Here is an 18,005-nt window from a genome sequence, read left to right as displayed (position 1 = left end):
GATTAGCACTTGTGACCAGCATTCTCAATCACTTAAATCTGTATCCTGGGAACTTACTAAATAACCTCTATGCAGTACAACTACTAACAATATAGCTGTCTTATATTAAGTCTTGTGCATAAAGCTTGCCTTATCACCCCAACAGATGGGAGATTATGCATTAAAAAAAAAGAGGATCTTGTTAATTTTTAAATAAAAATTGCTTAGATATTCTTTTCTTCTGATAGTCACACTTTCATCCCCAACAGGTTAGATGCTGAACTACTGAGTATAAAGTTGGGTGACAGGTATGATGGTGCATGCCCATAATCTCAGCACACAGGCCACTGAGGCCAGCCTGGGCTACACAGTTTTTTTTTTTTTTTTTTTTTTAAAAAAAGATACTCCCGACATCCACAAGAAGTTGGGAAACATTTAACAAGACAAAAGGCAACAGTAACTATCCAAACTTGTTATGAAAAGGTGAAAACGTCCAAAGGACTGAAGCTATCCAGTTTCCATGGGTCTTCAGAGAATAAGGGCAGAATTACTATTGAGAAAAGGGAGACAACTGACCAGGAAAAGAACTATCTAGAGGGGACTGTGCACTGAGGTCAGAGGACAATCTGAATCTAGTTCTCCTACTGTGTGGATCCCAGGAATGGAAAGAAATCAGGTCATCAGGCTTGGCAGGAAACACAATTACTCGATCAACCTGATGAATTTTGGAAACCTCTATTCTCTTTGCTCGGGTATGTGTAGTATCCAAAGTATTCACGATAATATATTAAATGCTATGCATCTTCTGCTCATATATGCATATCTGTATAAGCTATTACTTTTCACTGTGTGCTGAGAACTGAACTGGGGCCCTAGGAAAGAACAGGTGCCCTTAATGGTGGAGGCATCCTCTGAGCCTCTATTTTATTTTATTCTTTATTTTTTATTTTTTTGACACTGTGGCTCTGTAGCCTTGACTTTCCTCCTGCCTGCCTCCTAATTGGTGGGATTGTAAGTATGAGCCACACACTTGGCAACGAAGGCACTTTATGGCTGCTCTTTGGCATATCTAAACTGCCAGCACCATCATAAAGCACCTTAAGACAAAGGTCTGGCCTTACAGAGGTGGGGTATCCTGAGCTCTTACACCACTTCCCAGATTGGTGCACCAGTTGAGATCACTAATGGCTAACTCTTGGAATTTTCTATTTACACTGTGGTTGAATGCCTTCCAGGTGGGGGCTACTAACCCTAACTACAACCCTGCTGCCCCTAATAGGTTTACTTTTTTCTTCCACTTTCTCAGACTGAAAACTTTTATATTTGATTCTTCCCATCTTCATCCTACATCTCTGAATATCATCATTTCCTCAAAATTACTTTAGTTTACCTCATTTCCTTCTCATACCTATTACCTCCATTCTTAGATCTGATGTGATTATGTGTAATCCATTTAATTAGGTTTATCATTACCCATTCAACAAAGCTAAACCAGAAAAACGCTGTCTATCACCTTTTAGTTCTCTGCGCACACAGTGGGCATTCCCTGATTTAATTCCCATCTAACACTAACCATTCTAAGTGTAGACCTCACTGCTTAAATACAAGCCCAATAATCTCACAAGATCACCCTTTCTCAGAAATTAGTTACAAGGACAGGGTTTGACTTGGATATAAACCAGGGCTTTCTACAGGTCCCTCCTCAGGTTCAGTAATATGCTATTATGCCTTATAGAACACAAATACCTTACATATAACTAAGGATACAACAAGGGAGTTTCCTTCCCTAAGGAGCTAGAGGCTGGCCATCCTCCAGGCACAGTGAGCTTACATCCCGAGAGCTCTCTGAACCTCTCATTATCAAATCATCTTTTGTCGTTTTGAGAACGAGGGTCACTGTGTAACCCTGGTTAGCCTGAAAATCTCTACAGACCAGCCAAGCCTTAAACTAAGTTCTTTCTGCTTCTATCTTCAACATCTGCAACATTAGTGGATAAAAACTTATTTTCTCAGAATTTAAATTACAGTGGACAATCCAATCTTTTCTGGTTTTAAGCCTCAAACCTCATCTTTTCAGTTATTTTATGGGAGCATTAATCATTACCCATTTTTCTGGAGTTGTGTGCACTGGTGACTTGTAGATTTTAAACAGTGTGCTCTGAGAGACCTGTAACTAGTTAAGTGGAGAAAGGAAATCTGTAGCATACCCTGCCTCAGGTTTCAGAGCGCTCTCTTCATTTGTTTGCACATAAGGACACATGGATTTTATAAAATACTGTCTGTATAAAGGCAAACAATTCTGCACTTTAAAAAAGTATTACAGACATCACTTCACAGCTGAGTGCTAAAAAAATGTATGAATTATATGGCTTATAAAATAGGCTAAATTTTGTATTTTATTTTGTCACAGCCATGCTTTTACACTTTCAAAGTATTAGGTTACACAAGATACCCATCTACTGTTCACCATCTATATTTAAACAATGATTTGAGGAAGTTCTAACATAGGAGAAAGAACCATTACTGGGAAACCTCTGACTTAATATAACATGAAGATACTGAGGGGCAAGACAGAAGACAGAGAAAGTGGCTCCTATGGTCAGTTGATTGCTAAACCCTTCTCCTAAACTGTTTTAGCATTTCATGTGTCTGAATGCTTTGCCTGTATGTATACACGTGCACCACATGATGCCTGATGCCTGAGGAGGTCAGCGTAGCATCAGATCTACTGGACTGAAGTTATGGATGTCTCTGAGTCACCACTGAGTGCTAGGAATCAAACCAGGTCTTCTGTAAGAGCAGCCAGTGCTCTAAACCACTGAGTGGTTTCTTAAGCCCTTACACTGATTTTAAGAACTTTATGCTATAGCTGGTGAGAAAGTTGTTCTCTTCAGAAGAGGAAATGCAAAGGGAGCTGAGAGGGAAGGCACCTCAAGGACAGATTTGCAAACAGCTGGATGGCAGATGACCGACCCAGAACATCCTCATGTGCAGCAGGAACAAGCTCTACTATGCTGTGAACATATCAAACCCTCGAACAAGTCTTGTCAAATCAGCTGTTGATCACAGTATCCATCTCTGCTACAAAAATCGAGTTTTTGGTTTTTGAGACGGGATCTATCTATGCAGTCCATGCTGGCACTGAATTTCAGCTCTTCCCGATTTACCTCCTTAGTGCTGGGGAATCACAGATAAGTGTATATTGCCATACCTGGCTACCGAGAGAATCCAGGCCTTGACTGTGCTAGGCAAGTGCTCTAGTTCTTAGTTAAATCTCTGGTCCTCTGTAAATCCTTACCAGAGGCAAATCTAGTAGCCTCAGTTAAACATGGCTTGGGGTAAAAAAAAAAATCACAAGTTTTATTAAATATTTACTTGAAATAAATTACTTACCAGCACTCCCAGGTCTCTACTTTAAACCATCTCTTCTCATTATAGATTAGACTACTGCTTCAGTATGGGATTTGTTCTTGTGTTTGAGATAGGGTTTTTCTGAGTAGCTCAGGTAACTCCCAATCCTCCTGCCTCAGCTCTCAGAGCTAGGACTGCAGCAAGTCACCAGGCCTGGTTCAGCCTTGAGGACTTTATTTTAGGAAACTCAGGTATAAGGTCGCTGGAAGGAAAGATTAGATACAGAAGTCTGAAGGCTGGGAAAAGGATGTCAAGGAACAGATGAGGCCTCTCTTAATAAACCTTGGGAGATTCCATGAGGCAGGAGTGCTCAAAAACAAAATTCCCAAAACACTGAGAGAGAAGACAGTTCACTCTGGCATAGGGTGTGAAGGGGCAGTGCGATATCGGATAAATCTAACGCTCTACTCCGAGAAGACCAACTTTGTTTATCTTGCTGCATCATCATGCAATGCTGCTGCTGCTAACCACAAACCAGTTCTCTTTCTCTGCTGTTCACTCTACTGTGAGCAGTTACTGTGACCAGTAACCATAGGCTGACGATATTTGTTGCTAGGTTCAATACTTTGGTATTAAAACTTCTGTGACAAGAGCATTTAACATGACAAACCATGGCAAACTGGGATTGCTTTAATGACTGTGAACTAGCAGCAACAAGACAGAAAATAAAATCCACCAACTCACAGGATGCTGAAGAACCTTCCTAAGAGACAGGAAATATGTTCCCCTCTGCAAAGACAAGGACAACTTAGCATTTGCTATACAATGCCTCTTGCTGACGGACATCCTTGTTTGTTCTGGAGGGGAGTAGAATTTGAGTTCCTGGCTTGCTGAGGGAGGGAGCGAAAGGAAGGTGAGGTGTAGGAGAATGACTACCCCTTTTATATAATTTTGGAGCTGCATGGGAAATCAGAGGTCAAAGTGGTTCCAATGGCTTCTAGCTAAGGGAACTACTGAACTAACCAACAATAAATTAGGCTTCAAAGGGATCTCCTAGAAGTGGGTGGACTCAATGAGAATTTGGTAAATCATTAAACCTTTAGCTATGACCTTTGTTCCACTGCTGGGAACACCACCATAGTCTCAGTCTTTCTAGTGTAGAAAACATTTCTATAATTTTTAGTCAGTCAGTAGCAAAAAAACTACTGTACAGAATGGAGGCAGACAAAGGTCTTGTCCTGTAGTTCTCAACCTGTGGGTCCCTCCATAACTCCTGCAGGAGCTGCACATCAAATATTTTGCATATTAGATATTTATATAACAATTCATAACAAACAGTAGCAAAATTACAGTTATGAAGGAGCAAAATAAATGAACCCTATTTTTAGTCTACCCTCCTCTGTGTTCACTTACCAATTTAACCTCCATCAAGACTCCTATTCAATATAGTAAGCGTAAGCAACAGAAAAAAGGTGGTTTTTCTTTTAACAGGTCTTTAAAAAAAAAAAAAAACCTTTAAAGCTGTACTGTGAAATGTAGAGGGGATAAAATGAAAACCACCTTTTTCTCCCTAAACAAGTCTGTAAGCCAATCTACACACATCCAAAAAATTTAAACTACAGGATACCCTAGTGACTACCAAATTTAACTGACTTAAGGACCAACTCTACCTTTCGCCTAGGCTCAATTCTGGTACTAGCCAGGACAAGAACACACCCCCACGGCTATTTCATTCTATTGGCTGGCAGGCAGTTCTGTAGTTTACACCCTTTAGATTTAATGTCAGGTCGCCCTGTTTGTCAGAGCGTTGCTCTGCTCGGTATTTTTTTTTTTTTTTTTTTTTTTGAGGGGAGGAAAGGGGCACAACACAAAAAGTCATCAGTGTAAAATTATATTAATTTAGATGAGTAGGATGCGCTGGTTAATCAAACTTTCAAGATTTCAACTCCAGAAAGAAAATCATTTTCTCTGTTCTGGTATCATCGGCTGGCTGGTGTTAAGGGCTCAAGCTCTATGACAGGGCACCGACGCTAAAGAAAAGCTGTACAGTGTCTTCAGTGAAGTCAGCATCAACACATGCAGAGGCTTGGGGTAAAGGCTTGCCCAGTAAAAAGGCTGGCATATTATGTGATAGTTTTAGGGCGGAAAAAAAAAATCAGTATCCTCTAAGGCTGCCACACCCGAGGCGGGGGAGCCCGAAGCGGGGCACGGCCTGCATAACTGGGCAGGGCAGAGTAGCGGCCCGGGCTACGGGAGTCTCGAGGGGAGGGAGAGCGGAAAGGGGCTGGAGGGCACTCACCTCCCTTGCAGGGCGTGCGGTGCTGGCTGTGCTGGGCCCGGTAGCCTTCGATGACCTCCCAGGAGCCGTCGTCGCGCCGGATGGGGAAGGAGAGGCTCAACACATGGTTGCAAGGCTTGATGATCCGCAGGATGCCGCGCACTCGGTTCCGCTTCTGCTCCTCGTTCTCCCGGGTCTTCAGGTCTTCCACCAGCTTGTCCTCCACGATGCTGGCGCCGCGGTCGAAGAAGCCCTCCACCATCTTGAAGAAGTTGGGGTCGTCTTCGCGGTCGGTGGCCGCTTCGCTGTAGTGGCGCCTGGCGACCGGCGTGAGCCCGGGTTGCGGGACAGCAGAGGGTTGTCCGCGAGCCCAGCCCAGCAGTGCGGCTGAGTCTGCAGCCGCAGAGCCCAGGGCAGCGGGCCCGGCGCGGGACAGTAGCAGCACTTCGCCCAGACGGCGGTACATGGCGGCGGGCTGAGGCGAGAGCGGCGGGAGCACAGAAGATCAGAGCTTGCAGGCCTGGACTGCGGGAGGAAGGGCTGGGCGCGAGCTGCCCTTTTAAGCCGCAGCTTCCTGCTTGTCTGGCTGTCCCCTCCCCTGCGCCGCTTGTCGCCCCACCGGGAGGACGGACTTCGGCGGCCGCGCGCCGCCCAGGGCGCTGGGTCTTGCCTCGGCCGCGGCCTCGCCAGGCCTCCAGGCGTCGGCGCGTGCGGCGTCGGCGTCGGCGGCGCGCACTCGCAGGTGGGCTTGGTGCGCATGCTCGCGGGGGCGGGGCTAGCGGGGGCGCGCGCCGGTCGCGGGCCGGAGGCACGGGCTCCTGAGAGCTCTAAGATGCGTCCGCGTCCCGGAAGGTCGGTCCCCCTGTGCACGCGCGGCGGCCTATTAGGTAGAAGCTGACTGCAGGGAGGCCTCGAGGGCTGGCCAGCAGCCCAGGCCGCGTGAGTCTCCAGGCCCCTCCTTTCCTCTCTGGGCCGGAATGGTGTGCCGGCCCGCTATGCGGCCGGCCGGAGAGTGGCGCGGAGCTGAAGCCGCCGAGGCGTTGGAGGAGTCCAGACTCATCCGGAATCGGGCTGTTGAGGGACGGGAAATCTAGAAGCTTCAGGACTGGAGGGAGTCCCTGATCCCACTGGCCTTGACTTTGGACAAGGTTTTAATTTGTTCTAGTCAACTATTCAGCGATTTTGAGGTAAAACACTTATGCAAAGCATTGTTGACTTTCTCGCGTGCCACTTTTTTTTTTTTTTTAAATCATGGTGGTCTCACTCTATAGCCTAGGCTTGCCCGGAATTCATGGGAACATGCCTGTTTCAGCTCCCTCAGCCCTCTCTTCTTGAGTCACCACATCGGCATAGTCTTGTAACTCTACCATTGACTGTGTGTCCCCCCCCCCTTTTTTTTGGAATCATGTCCTAAAGTAAGATAAGGAAACTAGAAATGTGATAACATCCTCAGGAGTGTCTCAGTATATAATTTCTGAGACTATGGATCACACTGGCCTTGAACAACTCAGAGATTGGTCTGCCTTTGCCTGAGAGCTCAGATTAAAGGAATGTGCCATGGCACTATGTGTATGTGTATTCATATATATATATATATTCAGCCTCATATATATATATATATATATAGTCAGCCTCTCTATACATACATATATACACATACATATATATGTATATATACATACATATGTATATATTATATATATACACACACACACACATACATATATATATATTCTTTAAATGGTCCAGGATCTGATTACTAAGTTATAGTTTTCACAGAGGTAGCTGGGCTTGGGTGCTGCATGCCAGGAACCCCAGAACCTGAGAGGTGGAGACAGAAGGATAGAGTTTGATTCCAGCCTGGGCTACATGAGATACATGTCTTTTTCAAACAAAAATGAAACTACAAGAGAGTTCAGTTACACACACACACACACACACACACACACACACACACACTTGATAATGTCCAATAATATTCTTTAAGGCAAGCTACCAAATGCCGCATTACTCATAAAATCACCCCAGAGTGGCTTGGCAATTTTGTAAACCTTTGTACTTCCTGGCCTCATTCATCTATTACATGATTTTGTTCATCTACTAAGCATAGAAGAGAGGTTCTTAGTTCTTAAAATGTTGTATAAATATAAGTGACAACCTAGACCGGTTAAGTTATTCATTTACCTCAGTGTACTCTGAAGCAATATTGATCTTTCTTTACCAGTGTAGCTTATATCTTACCTTAGTTACTGAGCCATAACCATTAGTTATATTTGTTATGTATTAGTAGTAATTACATTAATATCAACAATAATCGATACAATAAAACATATTAATTATATTCATATGATTAATATCAAACATAAATGATAACTATTAATTATATCTGTATTGTGTTTTTTAGCAAAAAAGATTCTCTGGCCTTCAGCATAAATGATAACTATTAATTATATCTGTATTGTGTTTTTTAGCAAAAAAGATTCTCTGGCCTTCAGCATGATATTGGCTTGATGTGGAAAGATTAAGGTACCACATTTCCTTTTCACTTGATAATATCATCACTTTATGATTTTATATTACAGGAAACAGAACATTCTACCCAGAGTCTAAAGCTTCAAAAGAATAAGACTCCCAAATCCTGAGGTTTAAGCATGCGCCTGACTAGTGTCTGAGCGCATGGAAGCGTGTCTTCTGATAGGCTGTTGTTTGAGACAGGAGTCTCATGTCGTAGCTCAGGCTTGTCTCAAACAACAGCACCTGAGAATGTAGCTTTTTATTTAAAAATACTTTAGTAATATTTTAACATTACATGCCAGTTGCACAAATCTAAAGAATATATATGTAGGTCTTAAAAATAAGCGAGCAGGCATGTTAGCACTGGCCTTTGCCCTTTGGCAGAGGCTGGGTGACCTCTGATTTGGAGAGGAGCCTGGGTTATAAAGTGAGGAACCCTTCCCCCATCTCTCTCACACCCACCAAGAACAAGAGTGAACTTTTCTCTAACCCCTGTCTAGAACACAGATGGAGTTTTCCTGTCACCCTAAAGGAGGTATGGTGTCTCCTGACTGACAGGGAGGGCCTGAGGCTTGGAGGCACGTTGTTGATGTCCACCTTTCTAATAAATAGGCTGAGTCAAACTTAGATATCCGACTCCACAATTCTCTTATCTTTGCTTATCCAGAAAGTATATATTGGGTCCACCTACTTTTCCATCTGGCTGCTTTGCAAAACAGACAAATAATATCCAAATTACACTTTAATTATTTATAGTAATCTCCATTTCAAAAGGAGACCAAAATTTAACTTGAAAGGAATTTTAGTCTTTGATGGCACCAACAAAGACAAATTGGTTTTCTACCTTTGAGGTTGATACGGCTTTTCCTTGCTATTTTGCAGTCTTGCCCTGTTCTTGACTCGTAGTGTTCTTTTGTACTTTCAAGTACTTGAAAAAAGGTTTTAGAAGAGAGCTGGAATTTATACATAGTCTATATAAATATGTGAGCAAAAATCATTGGGTGAATTATTTAGTTTGAAAGGGCTGCATACATTTTCTATTCTGTACATCTCATTTAGATGCAGTCAGTGTATGTATGATCTTTAGAGGCTGTCTTCTCTCACAGAACATCTTTAAAAGTATATTGATTGATGTAGCATGTGTCACTACTTCATTGCTGTACTGACTGTACTCCTCTTTTATGATTTATCAGTAAGCTATGTCCACAATGTCACAGTTTCCCCCCCTTAAAGACAAGGTTTCTCTGTGCAGCTCTGGCTGTCCTGGAATTCTCTCTGTAGACCAGGCTGGCGTTGAACTCACAGAGATCCACCTGTCTCTTTCTCTAAAGTCCTGGGATTAAAGGTGTGCACCACCACAGCTGGGCAGCTAGCAACATCTTTATAATTCTTTGGTCACTGATAGACCTTAGACTTATTTTGAACAATTAGGAATAGTGTTATAAACATTCTTTTTTTTTTTTTTTTGGTTCTTTTTTTCGGAGCTGGGGACTGAACCCAGGGCCTTGCGCTTCCTAGGTAAGCACTCTAACCACTGAGCTAAATCCCCAGCCCCTGTTATAAACATTCTTGAACAAGTTTCCATTCTCTTAGGTGCTTCTGGGAAAAGAATTGGTAGGCTGTATGGTAAGTTTGTGTTTACATTTGAGAAACTGTCAAATTGTTTCCCATGGTGATTGAACTGTTTTAATTCTTGTTGTCCTTGTAAATGAGTTCCAGTTTCTCTCCTCACCAGTGTCTCTGACTTTTTGATTATAGCATTAGTGGGTGTTAGGTAGAATCATTTGCTTAGCCTTGAAGTCTAATGGTCTAAGAATGTTCAGCTTGAGCATCTTGCTGTCCTTTTATTGTACATTGCTTTATGGACATGTATTTAGATCCTTTGCTCATTTTTAAAGTTTGATTATTTGTCTTTTATATTTGTGGTCATATCATGTAGTCCTGGCTGTCTTATAGTTCACTGTGTAGAGCAGGCTAGCCTTGAACGTAAGGAGATCTACCTGTCTTTGCCTCCTGAGTGTGGAATCAAAGTTACACACCTTCACACCTGGCTTGCTCACTCTTTCTTTTCCTATTCGTTCAAAAAAGAAAAGCTTTCATAGCTTAGGTTTAGCCACTAACTTACTAAGTAGCCCAGTCGTCAGCAGTCTTGCCTCGTAAGTACTGACCTTACAGGTGTGAGCCCTGGTGCCTGGATCGCCCTTTTGTTTGTTTAGTTTTTGAGTCAGGGTCTCATGTAGTGTAGTCTGGCCACAAACTCCCTTTGTAGCTGAGGATGGATGACCTTGTACTCCTGATCTCTTGTCTCTTCCAACTGTTGGTATCACAGGCATGTGCCACCTCACTCAGTTCCCTTTCATTAATGAATTATAAGAATTCTCTTGGTACTCTGACTGTAAGTCTTCTGGTAGACATGTGTTTGCAAGTGTTTTCCTCCTTTCTAAGTTATCTTGCCTTCATGTGTGTATATAATATGATTTATATACTTTTATACATAGTACACGTCTTAACATACTGTCTGAAAAATAAAACTGACTGAATGTGTTTATGTATTTTCATTTTATTTGCCCGCGTGGCCGTTCTTTTAATTGAAACTGTTCTTATGTGTAGCAGAGTGTGCTGTTGCCCCACGTAGGTGGAGGTCAGAGGACAGGTCCAGGAGTCTGTTCTCTTTCTGCAACTGGGGCTCTATTCAGACCGTCAGACTCGGCAGCAAGTGTCTTTACCCACTGAGTCACCTCTCTGGCCCTCATTCATGTCTGTGTCAGCACCACACTTCTTGATTATTCTAGCTTTTTTCGTTTGTTCAGAGACAAGGTCTCATGTGGCCTAGGTTGGTCTCAAACTTGCTGTGTGACCGAGACTGGTCTGTCCTCACCTTCTGAGTGCTGGTTTCATAGTGTCTCCCTCCTTCCCTTCCTTTTCCCCTCCCTCCTTCTCTCTGTCTTTCCCTTTCTCCTTTCACTACAGTTTTGTTTTACATTCCAGCCTTGTTCTTTTTTTGTGATTGGTTCTATGCCACTTGACTTTCCATATAAATGTTGAGATCTTGTTGATTTTTGTAAGGAATTCAGAATTTTGATGATTATGTTGAATCTGTGAATCAATTTGGGACAGTTCTCAAAAGTTATATGAGAATGGAACCCAGAAATTCTGTAGAATTATAGAACCGGTTTGTCAGTGCTGAGCATATTTCAAACTCTGAGCTCTTTAGTATCATGAATGGAACCAAAAATCCTAAAGACTGCAGGAATATCTTTTAATTGATAGATTTGTACACATCTTCTGTCTTAAGTGTTTTTGTAGAATTACCTTTTAAGACATCAGTCTATGATTCCAAAAAATGTGTAGTAAACTAATAAAAATAAGATCTGTACTTGGTGTGTGTGTGTGTGTGTGTGTGTGTGTGTGTGTGTGTAGTCAGGATGAATCAGAACATGATGTTTTTGTCTTTCCTTCCCAAGTGCTAAGATCATTCCTAGTTTGCACTTCTTACTATTTTGTGAGACATGGTCTCATTGTATAGTGCAGGCTGACCTTGAATTTGATCTGTAGCATAGTCTAACCTCAAACCTGAGATCTGTTTGTTTCTGTCTCCTAAGTATTGGGATTATAGGCATGTGCCACCATGCTTGGCTTCTGTTATTCTTTTAAATGTTTTTGAGGCAGGGTCTCAAGTGGCTTATACTGACCTCAGATTCGTACACAGCCTAGGCTGGCCTGAATTTCTTTTTTTTTTTTTTTCTTTTCTTTTATTCGGAGCTGGGGACCGAACCCAGGGCCTTGCGCTTGCTAGGCAAGCGCTCTACCACTGAGCTAAATCCCCAACCCCATGGCCTGAATTTCTGACTTGCTGGTCTCTCCTACTTAACTGCTGGGATTATAGGTGTGCACCACCAACCACCCCTAGGCTTTTTGATTTTTTTTTTAATGGAATGTAAAACATTAAACTTGTATTTGCCCTGGTGCAAATATAGAGGTCAGAGGATGACTGGCAGGAGTTAGCTCTCTCCTTCCAACATGTGGGTTCTGGGGATTGACCTCATATGTCAGGTGTCAAGCAGGTGGTTTGTAACTTCATTCCCATTTTCAGTGTAAACGAACAGTTTTGTATTGTATGCTAATTCTCTTACATAGGTCAGGGTCATAGAAGTGACTTCCTGTTTGGATAGTTACTTTAGTAAGGTTCTTAGAATTTTCTCTATATAAGGTCTTATCTTCAAAAAGAGTTTTACTGGGGCAAGAGAGATGGCTCAGTGGTTAAGAGCACTGGCTGTCCTTCCAGAGGACCCTGGTTCAATTCCCAGCACCCACAAGGTAGCTTTCAACCATCTGTAAGTACAGTCCCAGGGGATCCACTGCCCTCTTAAGGCCACCACTGGCACTGCATGCATTAGGTGCATTCACATCTTTGCAGGCAGAACATATACATAAAATAAAACATTAAAAAGCCAACATTTTATTTAAAAAAAAAAAGAGTACTTTCTTTCTTTCTTTTTTTTTTTTCTTTTTTCTTTTTTTCAGGAACCGAAACCAGGGCCTTGCGCTTGCTAGGCAAGCGCTCTACCACTGAGCTAAATCCCCAACCCGAGTACTTTCTTTCTAATCTGATGTCTTCCCTTTAGTTCATAATTTTATTTTATATAGACACAAATAAACACAAGTTTTAGATTTAATGATTTCTGTTCTTCCATATAAGTACTGTAAACATTTTGTTTCCTAGCCGCTCAAAATGATAATAGTATGCACAGTCTAGCAGGAAGGGCAGAAATTTATATCATCATTTGATATATGATGAGAAATCTTAAGGCTGATTGTACCCCTGCCCTGAAAATATTGATAGTAATAATTATAGCTAAAATTTTTTAAGCTTTATTATATTTCAGTAATCTGATGTGTATTCCTCTTTTCTCCTCTTTTGCCTTCCCTCCAGAATGAGAAAATGAAAGGAAAGGCAGGCATGATGTAAGGAAGAAGGCACAGAGGAGAGAATCCTGAACAAGCTAGCGCCCTAAACTGGATCATAGAGGAGAGGGGAGAGGCAGAGAGAAGCCAAGAGGTGTCCTGGCTGGATTATATAGGGATCAGGCTGGGGGGAAGGGAAGCAGAAGCCCAGGCACTGGTTAGGAGAGGTTTAGGGCAAGGGAGGTTGTGAGACATACTGGGAGAAGCTATTGGGACTGAGGGATGCTGGGAGAGCTGGGAGGCGGCCCCTTCCAGCTCTGAGTGAGAGAGCTGGCCAGTTCCTGCTTTGGTGTTATAACCACCTCAGTTAGCCTCTCACCCTGCTTCTGAGACTTAATATCCGCAGTCTCCTTTCTTTCCTCTCTGGTTTCTTCCTGGTGTATTAGTGAAAACCTATGAAAGGGAAGAATATGGGGATTTGATACAAGTGTCAGTGATGTTAGTTGGCCTTTTAAAAAGTCATTTAAAGGTGTTGGGGATTTAGCTCAGTGGTAGAGCGCTTGCCTAGGAAGCGCAAGGCCCTGGGTTCGGTCCCCAGCTCCGGGGGAAAAAAAAAAAAAAAAGAACCAAAAAAAAAAAAAAAGTCATTTAAAAAAAGGTTTGTGCTTATCTTTTGGCACATACAAATCCTGATAATGTCAGATGCGCAGGTTCTGCTTTCTGTAGCCCAGGCTGGCCTTAATCTCCTGTAATGTCCAACTAGCCTTGACTGGAGATTCTTCTGCTTCAGTCCTCAAATGCTGGGTTTTATAAGAATGTGCTACCACATCCATCAAGACTTGCTTTTATAACCAATCAATTGGTAAATAGAGCTGAGACAAGCATGTTGGCATGCCCCTGTCATTTTATCACTGGGAGGCTGAGGCAGGAGACTTGTCAGTTCGAGCTAGCTCGTAAGCTGGGTAGTACCATGCTTTTAGCATTGTGTACTTGTTAGGTCATGGGCTGGAGAGAGGTTAAGAGTATGCACTACTCTTGCATGTGGCCTGGGTTTGGTGCCCTGCATCCACACGCTAGCCCATAAGCATCTGTAATACAGTCCCTAGGGATCCAGGACCATTTTTTGGCCTCTACCAGTAGCCTTCACATGGTGCACTCATGTATACACACACATAGAAACTCACACTCTCACACACACACATTTAGAAAGAAGTAAGCTAGGTGGTGTGATGGTGGGGCACATGTCTTTGACCCCAGCACTCTGGAGGCAGAGGCAGGCAGATCTCAGTCTTTGAGTTTGAGGCCAGCCTGATCTACAGAGAGAGAGAGAGTTCCAGACAGCCAGGGCTACTCAGAGGACCTCTCTCTTGAAAAAAAAAAATCTTTAAAAATGCTAGGTCACAATAAATAAACATAATAAAATAGTTTAAGGCTGCTTTTCTCCCCAGCAGGGGCAGCCACCCTCCTGTGCTTTTCCAATAAATCTGTTGCGTGAGATTTGTGGTGTGAATCTGTGGTATGGCTCCTGACTGCCAGCATACCTTTCGAAACATGGACTCCTTCAGTAAGAACAGTTCATGTCTCAGGATCTGGAGACCAACTGAGTGCTGAGAGAGAGTCCAAGCCTCTGGGCAGTGACAGCAGGAACAGGGACAGGACCAAACCTAGCTCTGGGTCCTAGGAGAGATAGCAGCAGCACCTGAGGAGGAGTTTGCATTATTTAAGCTGGGGGGTGGGGTGGGGAAGGTGGCCAGAGAGTATGGATGGGGAAAGGAACAGCTGCTAGCAAGGGAGAGAAACAGGATGCAGTGGAAGCTGAGAAAACAGTGAAAAGATTTTAATAAAAAATTAGGTCAATTTAATACCGTGTTGGCATTTGAATAGTAATGAAGCTAAGTAGAAAGGTAGGACCTTTATACTGGAACAGGAAAAATTACTTTTCCCTTAGTCATGAAAGACTTATGGTAGAAACCATTTTACTTGGAGTCATAGATGTGAGTGTAATTGTACTCGGGAGCAATTAGAGTTTTCAAAAGTCAGGAAAGATACAGGTCAGTGACACAGTGTGCTGAGTCAGGGGTAAGCAGGACTCTGACTTTCAGAACTGGATCTAGTAGAGGGAAGAGATACTTGCTTTAGGCTGCTTTCACATATCCAGATAAAAAGGGCTTAAGCTCAAGCCATAAACTAAGATAACTGTTGCCTGTTGAGCCTTGAGGCAGAGCTTTCTCACCGTAAGTACAAAAGGTCAGTGGTAAGGTCAGATACCAAAGTACCCTTCATGATTTATATTCAGATAGCTAGTGATATTTTTCTAATGGTTAAGATGGCTGTCTTAGTTCCAGGGGTCACATGCAGGCACAGCTAAGTACTAAGACAGAACGGCAATTCCTACCCCTTTATTAGTACAGGTATCCTTTCCATCCCTCTTCAGTTATTAGGCCCCCGTAGCTAGGTGTAAGTTACATGTCTATGCCTTGACTGTGGGGAGGGCCAAGAGAAGGTCACTCCCCAAGCAGTAATTACTTTGAAGCAACTTTTCTAGTCTTCTTTATCTTTCTGTAATAAAAGATCATGATAAAAGACAACTTGGGGAAAGAAAGGCTTACATATCCTGATGATCCATCAAAGAGGGAAACCAAGGCCGAACCTTCAGCAGAGCTCATGGAAGAATCTTTCTTACGATCATGGAAGAATCTTACTTTTTTTTTTTTTTTGTGATTTGTTCAGTTTTCTTTCTTTTTTGTTTTGGAATTTTGAGACAGAGTCTCTGTGGCCCTGGCCATCCTGGAACTTGCTGTGTACACCAGGCTGGCCTGAAACTCACAGAGGTTTACCTACCTCTGCCTCCAGAGTGCTGGGATGAAAGGCAAGTGCCACCATGCATAGTCAGCTTGGTCAGCCTGCCTTCTTATACAGCGCCACTCCTTGGCACTGGCCGCAGTGGGCTGGACCCTCCCAGGTCAGTCAGATTAGCCTTACAGGTCGGCCTGGTGGAACCATCTTCTCAGTTGAGGTTCCCTCTCCCCACAGAACCTTGGCTTATGTCAAGTTGAACTAACCAGCATAACAACCAACAGTGTTTACCATACTTGCCACAGAAAATAACTACCTTTCTGTTTGTTTTTTCATTGTGATAATATATTTCTGTAGATGACATTGAGTGGAGGATGATATGAGAATTATGATGCTTGTGCTTTGGTGTTCTCAACACTAACATCTGAAAATTCCCTTTGAGATTGTATATAATGATGATCATTTTAAGGTCATGCTTCCAATTTTCGAGTAACAGCTTATAAGCAGCTTTGTGGTCTGGTGTTTGCTGTGTTGTTGGAAAGAAGAACAGACAGAAACCCATCTTTAGCTTGTGGGTGTTATAGTCAAAATCAAGTGCTGAAATCCTCTTGATATGTTCTGATAAACTTGCTGTCTGTGGCTTGTTTTTATCAGCGCAGGACACAGATAGGACACAGACAGGGAGTTTGAAGCATTGAGAGCACTAATCTGGCCTTTATGTTGTTAGACGATCTAGCCTTTGTCCAAGGCAGAAATGACAGACTCCTTCGATTCTCTGTTACAATGATACTTAACCACAAGCATAGTTTAGGATAATACTACTTTAAAGATACACAGGGAAGCCCAGAGGTGGCAAACATTAATCTCAGCACTTGGCAGAAAGAGGCAGGCAGATCTCTGAGTTCGAGGCCAGCCTAGTGAGTTCCAGGGCAGCCAGAACTGCGCAGAGAAACCCTGTCTCCAAACAAAACAAAACAAAACAAAACAGAACAGAACAGAACAGAACAGAACAGAACAAAACAAAACAAAACAAAACAAAACAAAACAAAACAAAACAAAACAAAACAAAACAGAACAAAACAAAACAAAATAAGACAGAACAAAACCAAGATTCAAGGAGGAGAGTAGAAGTACCCTTTAAAATAGTTACCATAATTTTCTTATTAAATGCAGAATATTTATGATTGTCTCCTTGGAGAGCCCTTGAAAGTAAAACACAAAGATTACATACATATATACAGACATGCACATAAATAAAATATAATAAAAAATTTAAAACATGTATAAATGACCAAAAATACATGAAAAATGGAAATGCAAATAAAAAATCACTGATATTACTTCATATCCTCTAGGAATGACTGTAACAATAATAGAACCAAGAAAATAGCCGGTGCCAGTGGGATGTAGAGAAATGAGAACCTTGATGGAAACATAAAATGTACAGCAGTAGTGGGAAAACCTGGTAGTTCCTGAAAGTGTTTCCCTATGATTTAGCAATATTCCTAAGAGATTTGACGCCATGTGAGTACACATTGTAATAGTGTCGATGCCAACCATATTCACAATAGTAGAAACCTGAAAACCTGCGTGTCTGTCTGCTCATAAATATATAAACAAAGTGTTTTCCACACAATGGAGTATGAGTACCCACAAAAAAGAATGAAATCCTGGGTTTGGAGTAGAGCTTAGTAGGTGCCCGCCTAACACGTGTGAAACCCTGGGCTCGTACTCTGGCCCCACAAACCCTGGGTGAGACTATGCTCACCTGTCATTGCAGCACTTTGAGGTGGAGGCAGGAGAATCATGTTCAAGGTCATTTTTGACTATATAAGGAATTCAAGAACAGCCTAAGTAAGATTCAGGAGAGTCTCAACAAACAAAACAAAACACCCAAAGAAATGAAATACTGATTCATGCAACACTGCCCGTGAGCCCTACTTAAAAAACATTACTAAGTCAAAGATGGCAGACAAAGAATTACATGATTCCATTTCTGTGAACTGTGCAGAACAGGCAGCTCCATGGCAACAGGTAGAGGAGTGGCTTCCAGGAGGTGAGACGGGAGGCTTGGGATGGCCTTCCCTTTGAGGTGAAGAACACACTGGAATTAGGTGGTAGAGACAGTTGCACAGTTGTGAGTACATTACAAACCATTGAACTGTAAATGATCAGTTTTCTC

General features: G+C 42.5%; 2 protein-coding genes across 11 annotated transcripts in view; one reads left to right on the top strand and one right to left on the bottom strand.

Annotated features, from left to right (window-relative positions):
• Positions 1-6,244, bottom strand: part of Glud1 (glutamate dehydrogenase 1) — a 33,647-nt gene extending 27,403 nt beyond the window's left edge. Inside the window, exon 1 of the mRNA NM_012570.2 lies at positions 5,630-6,244. Within this exon, the coding sequence (NP_036702.1) occupies positions 5,630-6,074 (445 nt within the window). The 5' untranslated portion in view covers positions 6,075-6,244. The remainder of the gene's footprint in view (positions 1-5,629) is intronic.
• A 382-nt stretch (positions 6,245-6,626) lies between these two features.
• Shld2 (shieldin complex subunit 2) overlaps positions 6,627-18,005 on the top strand; it is a 91,266-nt gene continuing 79,887 nt past the window's right edge. For 9 of the 10 annotated variants that reach the window (XM_008771136.4, XM_063275584.1, XM_017600194.3 and 6 more), the window contains exons 1-2: positions 6,657-6,795; positions 8,080-8,134. The gene's annotated coding sequence lies outside the window, so the exon portion shown is untranslated. 10 annotated transcript variants of the gene reach the window in all.

This window comes from Rattus norvegicus, chromosome 16 (genome assembly GCF_036323735.1).
Source record: "Rattus norvegicus strain BN/NHsdMcwi chromosome 16, GRCr8, whole genome shotgun sequence".
Classification (NCBI taxonomy): domain Eukaryota; kingdom Metazoa; phylum Chordata; class Mammalia; order Rodentia; family Muridae; genus Rattus; species Rattus norvegicus.
Note: the sequence above shows the minus strand (reverse complement) of the source record. Positions and strands in the feature narration are given on the sequence as shown.